This window comes from Thrips palmi, unplaced genomic scaffold, assembly GCF_012932325.1.
Source record: "Thrips palmi isolate BJ-2018 unplaced genomic scaffold, TpBJ-2018v1 HiC_scaffold_15, whole genome shotgun sequence".
Lineage (NCBI taxonomy): Eukaryota > Metazoa > Arthropoda > Insecta > Thysanoptera > Thripidae > Thrips > Thrips palmi.
Window position 1 is genome coordinate 9,323,220 of NW_023144624.1, and position 14,002 is coordinate 9,337,221.

The window sequence follows — 14,002 nt, forward strand, 5'->3', positions numbered from 1 at the left end:
GATTCCTCGTGCGGAGAGCAATCCATTGGTGGGGTCATACGCTCGGTTCGAGGCCTGTTTAGCGACTCTGCAGCTCAGAACGCGTCTAGAGTTTTGGCAGCCTCCATCGCTCCTCTGGCGCCAAGGCAACACCTCGCTGTGTGGACACCGCGGACATCGCCATCCGCCGGGACTCACGTTGCGTTCTATGGATTTTATCCGGTGTTTTAAAATTCAAATCAGCTTGAAAACGTTTGGGTTTCATCATTTTTGTTGACTTTGGGTCGTATTGGTGTGTGTACACGCGCGCAAATTCTTCTGCTACCTCGCGTCGTCTCCGCCAGCCCGTTACCCCGCAGTAGGCATCGGCTGGCCTACCCTTCGGGTTGGCCTGGTTGGCCTGGTTGGCTTGGCCTGGTTGGCCTGGTTGGCTTGGCCTGGGTGGGCTGGTTGGCCTGGTTGGGCTGGTTGGCCTGGTTGGCCTGGTTAGGCGCTCGGACGGCCGGGCCCTCGGACGGTCCGCTAGAAGGTGATCTGTTCTCATCCGATGACGGTAAACTTTTTTCATCGAGCCGGGGCCGCGATTCGGGAGGCGGAATGCAGATTCCATCTGGAAAGTAAGAAGCCGGGCCAGCCAGGCCAGCCGCGCCAGCCAGGCCCCAACGTGACCGCGAGTCGGAACGCTATTATATTTGCATTCCTCCCCGGGGCCCGCCGCCCCGCCCCGCCCCGCCCCGCCCCGCCCCGCCCCGCCCCGCCCCGCCCCGCCCCGCCCGCCGCCACGCCGGGGGCACGAGCCGTGTTCCGGAGCAGACAGACGGAGTTATGGCCGGCGAGGATTCCGATGAGGGGAGGGGGAAGCATCACTTTGCCTCGTGCCAACCGAAGCGTACCCGTGTCGCCGCGAGGAGTTAGTTAGCTGTCGGAGTGCTTTTTCTTAGCAGGGACTTCCAGGAGAAGATTTGGAGAAAAAAGGGAGGAAATTAAAAAGCGATTGGCTTGGCAGTATTTTACTCAAACACGAGTCTTATGGAAGGCTTGGAGTAGTGCTGAGGGTTGAACCACGGACCTTGCATTCGACGCACCATGCCGTGAACGCCTGCGCCATTTATTTAACACTGAGCACCCAAACGCTATGAATATAGCGTCAACTGGTGCAGTGCAAAAGCATTGCACATGAAGTGCAATGCCTTCCCATGCCCATGCATAAGCATAGGGCATTTTCGGGACTCATTGCACGTAAGGTGCAATATGGCTGAGGCATTGCGCGTATGGTGCGATTTCTCAGTGCATTGCACGACGTGCTTCGTAGCGTTTGGAACCTCAGTGAACATTCACTCGAAGTCACACGCACCCTTTTGATTGGCTGGTCTCTTATCTGACGTGTTTGCGTTCTTGCAGGGCTGTGCGACGAGATGGAGTACCAGCTGACGCGCTACCTCATGGACCGGTACGACGCGTCGGTGCGGCCCGTGGAGAACGCCTCCATGCCGCTGCAGGTCACCTTCGGCGTGTCGCTGCACCACATCATCGACGTGGTGAGTGACTGCATGGGTTGGGAAGAAACAAGCCTGCGCCCAGCGACGCCCAGGGCACAGTGGGCCAGAAGACCGGTGGAGGCGGTCAAAATTACGGACGCGTTTTGAGCCGAATGTGTGACCCCACCAATGGATTGTACTCTCGAAACGAGGAATCCATTGGTGGTTCCAGTCCTGTTTAACGACTCTGCTGAAGCTCAAAAAACGCATCCAGTGTTTTGGCCGCTGCGCCGGTCTTCCAACACACTGCGCAGCGACGCCCAGCGAGTGATCGAAGCATTCCATTTCTTGTCCTTTTGCCGCCGCGCTCGCTGCCGCCCGCCTCACGCCTGCCGCCCCCTCGATGCTTTTCCTGCTTCCCTCAAATCCTCTCCCACACGGCATATGTTGGGATGGACCCAGACGAGCGCTTCGGCCCGTATCAGCGAGGGCTTCCCTGTATCCCCCTCCCCGTTCCCCCGGTCCCCTCCCAGGAAATTGTCCCACAAAATGGATGGTCAGGCCGAAGCGACACGCCGCCGGGCCGAGAGAAGTATCGTGCGCCCGCTGCTCTCTGGAAGCGGAAAGAGAAAAAGGGTTTACATGAAGGTGTCGGGCACGTGGAGTGTGAGCGGTCGTGCCCTTGCCGGCAGGGATCATGTGTGCGGGGCCGTGGCGCCGTGACGCGGCCTCTGGAAATAATTGAGTAGGCTTTCGGGGACTTTGGTCCGGGACTCGCGACTCGTCAAGAAAAGGCGGCCTTGTGGATTATGGGGCGTTGACGTGCAAGGCCGTGGGGCGGGGCGGGCACCCCGTGGAGGCTCCAGGCCGCGCCTCGCCGCGCCCACCTCATTCCAGCAAATTAGGCAGCCGAAAGTCTGGCGCGGCGGCCTTCTCTCCTTTTTGCGGCGGCTGTGTGATTTACGCTGTCTGTCCCCGTCGTCCCCGTGCGCGAGGCCCGCGAGGCCTTGCCGGCCCAGCCCTGCCAGTCACTCGCTCCGCCGCGGCCACGCGGTGTTCCAAACAGAAAGCGTTAATCAGGAAATAAAAAGTTAAGCGCTAAGCGACGGTAATGGTTCTGCTCCATTGAGGAGAGGAGGGGGGGGGTTATGATTTAGGCAACAATATCAATCTCCTCCCCCACCCCACCCCACCCCTTGGCGGCACCTTCGGAAGGGGACGATGATTATGGTTCCTTTATTGTGTGATTGCGGAACCCCCGGGGGCGGCGCCCCCCCCCCCCACACACACACACACACACACACACACACTGGTGTACGTGGAGACCACCTCCGGAGCCAGCTTGTGCGAATGATGGCGCCTCCGTTGCAACGCGGCACACTTGGGGGGCTGCAGACAGGGAGACGGGGCGACGCTTTGACACTTGACTGGAAAATCGCTGACTAACAGACGGACGGACGGACGGACGGGCAGGCAGGCAGGCAGACAGGCAGGCGGGCAAGGCGGATGGATGGGTCGTTAACAGCTCGTTGCTCCTCGTCGCGCTGAACCACACACACAGACACACACCATGTGCCATCCCCGATTCATCCCCCCTTCCCCCTCAGGATGTAACAACGCCGCTCATCCCGCAGTCTTGGAAGTAGCTGTGTCGCTCTCGGCATCCGCGACCTCGGCGCCCCGCCCCGCCCCGCCCCGCCCCGCCCCGCTTCCCTGCTGCTTTGCGCTGCGACTTTGCCGAGTTGAAATTTGTTGCAAAGTAGAATTTCGCGTTTCCAGGACAATAATTTTACAGCAGCACGGACTCATCTCGTCTCGGCTCGGGTTCGCGCGTCGGCGCGCCGTCCCCCGCACCGCCTTCCCACGCTCCACACCTCGCTTGGATCGCAGTGTAGCGAACTGGCGCAAATAATTAATAACTCGGCGCACCGCACCGCGCACGACACGGTCCGGGGTTCGAATCCCAGCCGGGCGGGCCGCTTTTCCCATCAGTCGGGACCGTCGTCGGACGACGCGTGTAGCAGGCAGCATAAGTCGCCGGGCCGGGCTCGGCTCCGGTCCTGGATTCGTGTCAAGAGACGTGTCCATCTGTGCCATCGGCTTGCCATCGGCAGGACCGGGGCAAACAGGGACGGAGTGCTCCCCTAGCGGCCGCCACGGCCCGGCCGGCCCACCCCGCCCCGCCCCGCCCCGCCACGCTATGCTATGCCGTGCTCCCTTATCCCTGACAGTGATTTACACACTTTTGCCTCGGCCCGCCGCGTCCCCGCCTCGTCCCCGCCGCGTCCCCGCCACGCCCCCGCTGGTCGTCGAGAGCCCCCGGACTCCGCTACGGCGCTGCGGCGCTGCTCGGCGCAGCGCGTGTCGCTGTCAGGATCCCCCAAGATCCTCGCGGCTTGCCGAGGCTAAGGCCGCCGCCCGCTTCCCGCCGCGTCACGCCCGAGCCCTCCATGTAGTGCCCTGACATGTTTACAAACGCGCCGACGCGCCGACTGGCTGCAGGCGACTGGCTCGCCCCGGTGCGGCCATGGTGCGGCGCTGGGCCTGCCTTGGCCTGGTGCGGCACCACGCTTTATTGAGATGTTGGCCTGGAGACTGGTCCGGAGGCCGGTCCTGGAGACTGGTCCTGGAGGCCTCGTCTTGGAGGCCAGTCCTGGAGGCTGGTCCTGGAGGCCGATCCTGGAGGCCGGGCCTGCAGGCCAGCCCTCACGGCTTGTCCTCGAGACCGGTCCTGGAGGCCGGTCCTGGAGGCTGGTCCTGGAGGCCGGCACTCAGGCCTCGTCTTGGAGGCCCCGTCCTTTCCCTTCCAATTGATAGAATTGCTCAGTGGTCCGGCACGGCGAGCATGTTGTTGTCTACCGCAGCGCCGCCCTGCCGAGCCCTGCCCTGCAGAGCACCGAGCCGACCCCGAGTCAACCCCCACCCCGTGTCTATTCTCACCCCCACCTCAACGCAATCAGTCTACACACCTTCACGGAAAAAAGACTTTGTTGAGGTGTTCAACTCTGCTCGATGGACTGGAACCGAGCTGGGGTCGAAAATCTGATAACTGCAACCAAAACCTGGTTGGTAGAGGACCACGCACTTGTGCGACGACAAACAAACCTGCTTGTTCTTGTACGAATTTTTCGTCGTGCCTACCAGCTTTTGGTTGCGGGCACCGGATTTTCGATTGCAGCTATAAGGTTTAGGCTCTTGAACAAAGTTAATTACCACAACAACGTCTTTTGTTTTCCGCGTTCCAATCAACCCTTTCGGCGGGGGGTTGGTTGCGAGACTTTCGGGTGGTCTTTGTCTCGTGGACCGCCCGGCGGGCGGCGCAGCGCAGCGTGGCGTAGCGTGGCGTGTCGGTAACTGGAATATCAGAGGGAAACCTGGCCGTTCGGCCCGTCCACCCACAGTGGTCTATTCACCGGACTAGCCCGGCGTGGCACGTAGCCCCGCGCAGCGCGTACCGCGGCCAACCCTTGCGGTGGCTGCGGCTGTGCGCGCACAGCGAGTGTGTTCTATCCCACACGTTCCTTACAATGGCGTGGCCACACGCCTCCACCCCAGAGTGCCCTGTCCCGGGTTCAAATACCGACCTGGGCCGCCGCTTGCCCGCTCTCTCGCTCTGGACGTGTTACAGTGCGGTGCTGCGGCGCCGCGGGGCGCAGGGAGGAATCTGTCCTCGGGGAGGTAATCATGGAGCCGGCAGCAGGACGGTCTCTTTGTGATCGATGCCAGGAAGTTGAGGCCCGCGGCCAGAGGCGTGGCGGCGGCGGCGGGGACAGGGGCGCGGCGAGGGGAAGCAGAGACGCAGCGCGCGCAGCGCCTAGCCAAAGGGTAGAGGCCGAGGCAGCGAGGCGCCGAGGCCTTCGGCAGACGTTAACGAGTTGGTTGCAGGCGCGGCGCGGCGCGGACTGTTCCGAGGCGCTATTGATCATCCGAATAATGGAGGAGGCCCGTATCGCATCAATGGCTGCACCGCCACCGTTTCGTCCGGAGTTTCGCCGCTCTGTCTCTCTCGCACCCATGCGGCTCGCCGGCTCGCCCCTGGAGTGCGAGAGAGACAGACCTGTTTACGCGCCTCCGCCGCCGCGCACTGCCGCCCTAATAACGTTCCTATTTCACCGCGCGGCGACGCAGCGACGCCGGCAGAGCAATTCCAGACAGTAAAGCGGCGCTGGCCGGGTGAAAGTTGAGCTTCTGTAAACGAGTTAGCAGCTCCTTCAGGGCTAGGGCCCCGTCCCGGCCTGGCCCGCGTCCCGTCCTGGCTATGGCAATGCTGGGTGTCGAGGCGCGGGCCGCGCGGGCCGCGGCTGTGCCGTGCTGGGGTGGGGGGGAGGCGAGAGGGGCGGATCGAGAGGGGCGGCGCGGCGAGGGGTGGCGGCGCGCTCCACGCCACCCCCTGCCCACCTGGACGGCGCACGGCGGTGCGACGCGGCCACCTCCTCGCCGGGCTGCGGGCCTGGTCCTCCGTTCTCCTCTTTGACTTACCTGGCGGCCTACCTCGCTGGAGGCACCTGGAGCCGCGCTGGAGCCGAGTCACCTGGCCGGTGGAGGCAGAGCGCCGCCCCACTGGACGCCCCCCCCCCCCTTTCCACGGCCCGTCCGCACGGAGGGCTGCGGGGCCTTATTGCTTGGCGCGGCTGCCGATCCGATGCAGCGCCACTGGCGGGGGGAATTCACTCGTCGCGGATTGAGCTACCCGAATCAGAGTGAAAATTCGAGTCTTCGGGAAAACTTAACCCAGCCTGGTTCAAGTTTACTCGAGGCCGCCTGGCGGAGTGCGACGTGTTCCGAGTTTTCCGCGGCGACGACAACGACGGCGTCCCCCGGCGGTGCTTTCCCAACTCGTTCCCCGAGTACGAGACCGTCGCCGCTTCGGCGGCCACTTCGGCGGCCACTTCGGCGGCCGTTTCGGGCACCGTCTTGGCGGTCTCGGCCCGGAGCCGTTAGGGCTAGGGCTCCCCGTCCACACCGAATCCCGCCGTGTAATGAGTCTGGGGTCTGGCCGGTGTAGGAGGCGAACTGTACCCGTCGGCGCAGAGTACCCCCGGGTGCACAACGCCTAGGGCCATAGTACCCTGGGGTACATGACGACTATGTTCAATGTACCCAGGGGTATAATGCGCCTAGGTGCCAGGCGAATTGTACCCCGGGTACAATGCGGCTAGGCGAAATGTACCCCGGGGTACATTTTGCCTAGGCTTATTGTATCCCCCGCCGGCCGCAGGAGGATGCACGTCGCCTAGGCGCAATGCACCCCTCCCGGATACAAAGAGCCTAGGCGAGGAGTATCCCCTCGGCCGGCCGGAGGGGGATACAATAAGCCTAGGCGCAATGCATTCCACCCCGGATACAAAGAACCTAGGCGAGGAGTATCCCCTCGGCCGGCCGGAGGGGGATACAAAAAGCCTAGGCGCAATGCATTCCACCCGGATACAAAAATCGAAAAAAAAAAGAAGAAAAAAGGGGGGCCCTTCTCCCACCTCCGCACACAGGTCGGAGGGCCGCCTGCAACTTCGGTGGATCGGGGGAACCGGTGCTTTACAGGCGGCGACCCCAGGGGTTCTCGTCTGTATATGGGCCGGGCTTGAAGGGCGGGTTTGACAGTCTCTCTCTGCCTTGAGAGCCTTTGCTTTTCGCGGGGTGGTCTGTACCAAATGTACACCCGCTGTCCGGCGCTCTCTACCAAACATACAGCTTGTTTAAGGGCCAGCTTCAAAGGACTTATCATCTCCTCCCGACGAATCAGGAGGACCCACCCGCGACCAATTACGGGTGGCTGGATTGACGGATCAAATACTCCGTCGCTCCAGTGCCGAGGCCAACCCGCCGAAGCGCAGTTGCTTTTTAGACACCCCAGCGAAGTGGCCAGGTGAATGTGACTCTGACCACTACGCTATCAAGCTTGTACGTCTGGCGTCGTGTTGGACAACGGGTTTGAGTTGCAGTGGAAAGAAGCCAGTCGAAAAATGTAATGAAATGATGGGAGTCGATCCCAGGACCCTACTGCCGGGACCGCACGACTTTTGCCGCTCGCCCACCACAGCCCATGACGAATGGAGCGGCGTGAGGCGGGCTCTTGACGCGACAGGAATGGACCGACCCGGTCAAAATTTCACAAGAAGTTTGGGGAGTCGAACCGCCGACCTCAGCACGGAGAAGCGACGCCTCTACTCCCTAGACCATCACGGCACATGCAGTTCGTTGGCTGAAGTCACGGTTTTCAACCACACTGGGCGAGGCAGTAAAATTAAATGTTAATGTTTGTTAGGAATCGAACCCCCGACGTGTGGGACTGTTCTACACGGCTCCGCTCTGGTGGCCTCAAACCGTTCCACAAAAGAAAGGAAATCGGAAAAAAAAATTGAGATGCCGGTATTCGAACACCGCACTGTGCAAATGCGATCGAACATCTGTAACATTTGCACAGTGCGGTGTTCGAATACCGGCATCTCAATTTTTTTTCGATTTCCTTTCTTTTGTGGAACGGTTCGAGGCCACCAGAGCGGAGCCGTGTAGAACAGTCCCACACGTCGGGGGTTCGATTCCTAACAAACATTAACATTTAATTTTACTGCCTCGCCCAGTGTGGTTGAAAACCGTGACTTCAGCCAACGAACTGCATGTGCCGTGATGGTCTAGGGAGTAGAGGCGTCGCTTCTCCGTGCTGAGGTCGGCGGTTCGACTCCCCAAACTTCTTGTGAAATTTTGACCGGGTCGGTCCATTCCTGTCGCGTCAAGAGCCCGCCTCACGCCGCTCCATTCGTCATGGGCTGTGGTGGGCGAGCGGCAAAAGTCGTGCGGTCCCGGCAGTAGGGTCCTGGGATCGACTCCCATCATTTCATTACATTTTTCGACTGGCTTCTTTCCACTGCAACTCAAACCCGTTGTCCAACACGACGCCAGACGTACAAGCTTGATAGCGTAGTGGTCAGAGTCACATTCACCTGGCCACTTCGCTGGGGTGTCTAAAAAGCAACTGCGCTTCGGCGGGTTGGCCTCGGCACTGGAGCGACGGAGTATTTGATCCGTCAATCCAGCCACCCGTAATTGGTCGCGGGTGGGTCCTCCTGATTCGTCGGGAGGAGATGATAAGTCCTTTGAAGCTGGCCCTTAAACAAGCTGTATGTTTGGTAGAGAGCGCCGGACAGCGGGTGTACATTTGGTACAGACCACCCCGCGAAAAGCAAAGGCTCTCAAGGCAGAGAGAGACTGTCAAACCCGCCCTTCAAGCCCGGCCCATATACAGACGAGAACCCCTGGGGTCGCCGCCTGTAAAGCACCGGTTCCCCCGATCCACCGAAGTTGCAGGCGGCCCTCCGACCTGTGTGCGGAGGTGGGAGAAGGGCCCCCCTTTTTTCTTCTTTTTTTTTCGATTTTTGTATCCGGGTGGAATGCATTGCGCCTAGGCTTTTTGTATCCCCCTCCGGCCGGCCGAGGGGATACTCCTCGCCTAGGTTCTTTGTATCCGGGGTGGAATGCATTGCGCCTAGGCTTATTGTATCCCCCTCCGGCCGGCCGAGGGGATACTCCTCGCCTAGGCTCTTTGTATCCGGGAGGGGTGCATTGCGCCTAGGCGACGTGCATCCTCCTGCGGCCGGCGGGGGATACAATAAGCCTAGGCAAAATGTACCCCGGGGTACATTTCGCCTAGCCGCATTGTACCCGGGGTACAATTCGCCTGGCACCTAGGCGCATTGTACCCCTGGGTACATTGAACATAGTCGTCATGTACCCCAGGGTACTATGGCCCTAGGCGTTGTGCACCCGGGGGTACTCTGGGTCGGGGGGGTACACTTACACGCCGACACCGGCCTGGCCGGGCCTAGCTCGCCGGGGACTCGCAGAGCAAGCACGTCGGCCAAGGGGCCTCTGTGTGTGTGTGTGTGTGTGTCCGTCTGTGTGTCTGTCTGTCTGTCTGCCCGTCTGTCCGTCTGCCTGGGTGCTCTGTGTGCACCGTGTGTGTACGACGCTACTTTGATTTGAAGCGGATTTGTTTATTTGGGCGCGCTGGGTTTGGCTGGCTCGGCAGCAACACGTCGGCCGCTGGAACGCGTCGCGCTTTGAAGCACGCCGCGCTGCGCTGCTGCGCTGCTGCGCCGCTATTGGCCGTTCGGCCGGTCCGGTCGGGTCTGGCGGTCTGGCGGTCTGATAAGGGCGGAAAAAGATTTTGGTTGGATGAGCGGATTGGCTTTTTTTCCGCTCTCTCTCTCTCTCTCTCTCTCTCTCTCTCTCTCTCTCTCTCTCTCTCTCTCTCTCTCTCTCTCTCTCTCTCTCTCTCTCTCTCTCCGGGCCCCGGGTGGGTCCCAAGGGCACAGACATCCCAGAGCGGCTTGCCTGCGCCCTGCCCGCCGTGGTCGCTTGCCGGCCCGGTCGCGCTGCCTGCTCAGCGATTTCGCCAGGGGAGATGCGCATGTTCGTTAGATGAGCGTCGTGGGCCATGTTGCTTTGTGGAATTTGTGCGTGTCCACGCTGCGCTGCTCGCGCCGCGGCGGCCCGGTTCGCCGCCTGTGGAGCGCGGCCCGCGTTAATTGGGTCGGAGGCGGGCTCATTTTTTCCTTGCTTTTACTCAGATTCAATCTTGTAATCCGGAAATGAGTCGCGAACAGCGAACCGCGTTCCCTGGGGACGCCTTGCCGATGCCTTGCCGATGCCTTGCCGACGCCCCGCGCGTTTTCCTCAGGTCCAGTCCAGACTGGCCGGTCGCTCGGTCGCTCGTTAAGTAAGCAATGTGTCCGCCTGGCCGCGCCGTCTTCGAGCTGGGCGCTGCGGTTCTTTAAAATAAAGGGGGAAAAAGCATTTCTTTGTCTAACCAAGGTAATTTACTTTCCGAAGAAAAGTTTAAAGATTTAACGAGGGGCGGGGGGCATCGGCGCGCTGTTCTTGGGGCGCTGTGTGTGAGTGCGTTTGTTGGACGGACTGCTCCAAGAATTGACCAGGTCGAGCTAGTCGGCCCAAGTTTACCGGACTGGGTTGACTCACAGTGTGCCTGAAGACGGTGGAGGCGGCCAGAATGCCAGACGTGTTTTGAGCTCAGGTCACTAAACAGGACTCGAACCGAACGTGTGACCCCACGGGGTCGACCCCACCGATGGGTTCCTCTTCGAGCGAGGAATCCATTGGTGGGGTCACACGTTCGGTTCGAGTCCTGTTAAGTAACCTGAGCTCAAAATGCGTCTAGCATTTTTGCCGCCCCCACCGGTCTTCTGGCACACTGTGCGACTGGGCCGACGGGATGCGACGGGATGGTGGATGCGGTTTCTGGACCGGGCCTTTCCTGGGCCTTGGCCTCGGCAGACTTGGACGAATTTGTTGCTTGGGAGTAAATAACTACAACGCCGGCACAATGGTGTCGGGGAAATGTCGCGGAAACCCTTTTTCAGTCCTTTCCGCGCCGAGAATTAAATGTGATGAACGGAGCCGCGGACAAAGCGGCACTGCGGGCAGGGCGACAGGGTCCAGGCCGGCCAGGCAGGCCAGGCAGGCCAGGCAGGCCAGAGCCACAGCGGCCGCGCCGCGTCCTCGGCCGCAGAAGGCAACGCGGCGCAGTTTGGAAATTAACTTGGGAATGTAATTTAATGCGAAACAAACCCTGGCTCGGCGGCGGCTTCGGGCCCTTCGGGGCAGAGGCGGGCTCGTCTCCCCGCGTGCAGGCCATCAAGGCCTTCAAGCAGGCATCAACATCGCCGCCCCCAGGCGAGATAACCTGGCGCGCCGAAAGGGCCACGCGGATATGCCACCTGCTGGAAAGGGGAAGCGTTTTTTCATTAAGCTCACGCGGCTGTGAAATTCCCACTTAAAAAGGGAAGGCCTGCAGCCCATCGCGTTTGCACCTGGCCGTGTCCTGTGTACAGTCCTCTTTTTTTGTCACCGCTTTTACTGAATGCAGGACCGTATGTGGCGCCACACATCAAACGCTATCGCTGGGTATTCCCTGAGCGACGTCCATGTGTCTCTGTCGCGGCCGCGCTACTACGTGTTGGACGCACCCTGGAATATAAACAGAACCGCAGTAACTCTTGTGTCGCATCACTTGTTGGCCAGGACGTTTTCTGTCCTTCGTTTGATGCACGGCGTGCCAAAACCTTCGTACCTGTACACTCTCTCAAACATTCTTTTCCCTTTTGGATTTTTTAAAATTAGATTTTTACTTTTTAGTTAGTTTTTCTTTTGTAAAAAATGAAAGCCGTCTGGTTCTGAAGCCGTCTCACATCCCACGTGAAATTTGATTTCCCTACAGGGGCCTATTCCGGGAAAATCGAAAGAGCGGAAGCTTGCCAGTGGAGCGTCACGGCCAGGGTATTCCTCTTCATTTATTTTTAGTTGCTCTTTTTCGCTAAAAGAAGAAAAAGAGGCTGATCGCTGGCGTGCCTTATTTAGACCCCACGTGGGGGACTCGCTCTGGACCCGCTGCAGACAGGCCGCCCCTGCCGGCTAGAGCCGACCGGTGTGAAAATGGAAAAAAAGACGTGGAGTCTTTGATGAAAGTGGCGGATGCTTTGCATACCTGCGCACTGCAGCGGAAGCCTACGCCTTCGGTTCGGTGACGTGCAAGGCATCGGCTTTCTTTTTTTTTTTCCGCAGAGCAGAATTTTTTATTTGGTCGGGGCCAGGTTCGCCGTGAAGAAAAGCCACACATGGATCGGGAGTGCTGCACGGGGCCACGGGGCTAAGGGAATCCGCTTTCTTGTTTGAGTTTGAGCCCCTGCCCCGCCCCACCCGCCCCGCCCCGCCCCGCCCCGAATGGTTTGTTCCCATTTCGCCTTCAAAGAAAGTACCTCGCGGCGGGTCTCATTCCGGTTGCGTCATTGCCAGTGACTTCCGATAAAGATTACGCAAGTTCCACGTCGAGATTCTCGTGCATATTTATTTCTTCCCTCCTTGACAAATTCCTAATTTTGGCGCAGTTTGCGTGTCGAGATGCGCCCCTTCGGTAACCCTGCCTCACTCGCGAGGCGACGACGCCCCTTATCACAGGTTATCACCTCAGCGCGCGCCGCGCAGTCGGTACGGCCGGCTGACTCTCAACAACAGAGCTTCCGTCGCTCTGTCTCTCTCGCACTCGCGGGCCGCTAGGTCCTCCCGCGGGGGGCGCGAGGGAGATAGCAGATGAGCCTGCAGCAGCGTGGGCCCTGCGGGGTAATCTCTGGAATTATTCGTCGAGTTTGTGTCGCCTCGCGCCGTTCGGCCGATGCGCCGCGCCACGCCGACGGGATAATCCACCCGCCCCGCCCCGCCCCGGCCGGCTCGACTAATTCAAACTGAATTCGTTAATTCGCTTCGGCCGCGGATCCCAAGGCTGAAAAAGTGAATCGTTGCGGTGTGACCGACTTTGCTGAGGAGGCGGGAAAGAAGACCGGAAGTAGACCGGAAAGTCTGGTGGCGACAGTTCACCGTATTATGGTGAAACCTGGGTAGGTAAAACTGACTTTGTACCTTGACCACCTCCGCCTCATAGCTCTTATTGTGCCCAAGACATTTCGTATGTATTTCGTACCAAATTTTCACCATCGGAAGTAGACCGGATGTAAACCGGAATTGGACCGGAAGTAAACCGGAATTGGACCGGAAGTGGGGCGCCGCGCGGGGCTCATTAGGCTGGCTCATCCCGACCGCGCAAACGCGCGGATCGGCGCGGAGCGGACGGACCTCGAGGGACTCGCTTTCTTCGTACTGTGCCAGACTCAAGGATTCCCAGCGCAATTTCACCATCGCTCTATCTCTCTCTCGCTCGTGGGGCGCTGCGTAGGTGCGAGTGGGACGGAGCGACGAAAGCGGACTCTCGGATGTGCTGCTTGCCGACTCTCGCGCGCCGCAGCGCGCTCTGCACGCTGTGGCCACCAAGAAGGCCATGGCCGTGGCCTGGGCCAGGAGGACGTCGCGGGGGCTGGCTCGGCTCGCGTTGGTTGTCCTGCACGGCAGCGTCGGCACGCCCAGCCTGATGATCGCGGTTGTAATTCAATTTGGCAGTTCACCGGAGCGGGCCGCCGCGCCTCCGCCTGGCACACTGGTGGCTTGCTTGGGCTGCTCCTGCTTAGCGCGTCTCAGAATACTCGGCACACACGCGGGAAGGACTCCCCTCCCCGCCGCGGCGAAAAGGGGCCGCCGTTTGGAATTTGGGGCGACACCTGCGGTCTGGGGGGGCTCGTTGCTCATTCCGAGCGGAGCCCCTGTCTCTCTCGCGCCCTGCCGGGACGCGCCGTGAGTGCGAGAGAGACCGCGGCTCTGTTCGGGGTCAGCCTGAAGATGTGATGGATGGCCGTCGGCGGGGTGATGCCTCGCGTCGTCGCCGTGCCCTGCAGGACGCGGTGGCGGTGTGCGGCCGACCGTGCCGTCAAGCCGTCCGCTCGGTCCGCTTCGTCCTCCGCTTCGTCCGGTCCGGTCGGCCGGAGGGTTTACTGGCTGCGCGTCGCTGCCCCGGCCCGGCGGACCTTGCCGCCGACGGTCCTTGAGGTGGGTTGTGCTTCTCCTCCGCTTGGCGGCTTGAAAGGGGACGGCGCCTCTCGCTCCAGAGGACCTCGTTTCTTCAGCGCCTGTCCCTTTTTTCCGCCCTT

The 14,002-nt window shown here is 60.6% G+C and overlaps 1 protein-coding gene across 1 annotated transcript in view; it reads left to right on the plus strand.

Moving 5' to 3' along the window:
- LOC117641486 (neuronal acetylcholine receptor subunit alpha-10-like) overlaps positions 1-14,002 on the plus strand; it is a 54,852-nt gene that overhangs the window by 22,937 nt on the left and 17,913 nt on the right. The window contains exon 2 of the mRNA XM_034378853.1: positions 1,381-1,517. Within this exon, the coding sequence (XP_034234744.1) occupies positions 1,381-1,517 (137 nt within the window). The remainder of the gene's footprint in view (positions 1-1,380; positions 1,518-14,002) is intronic.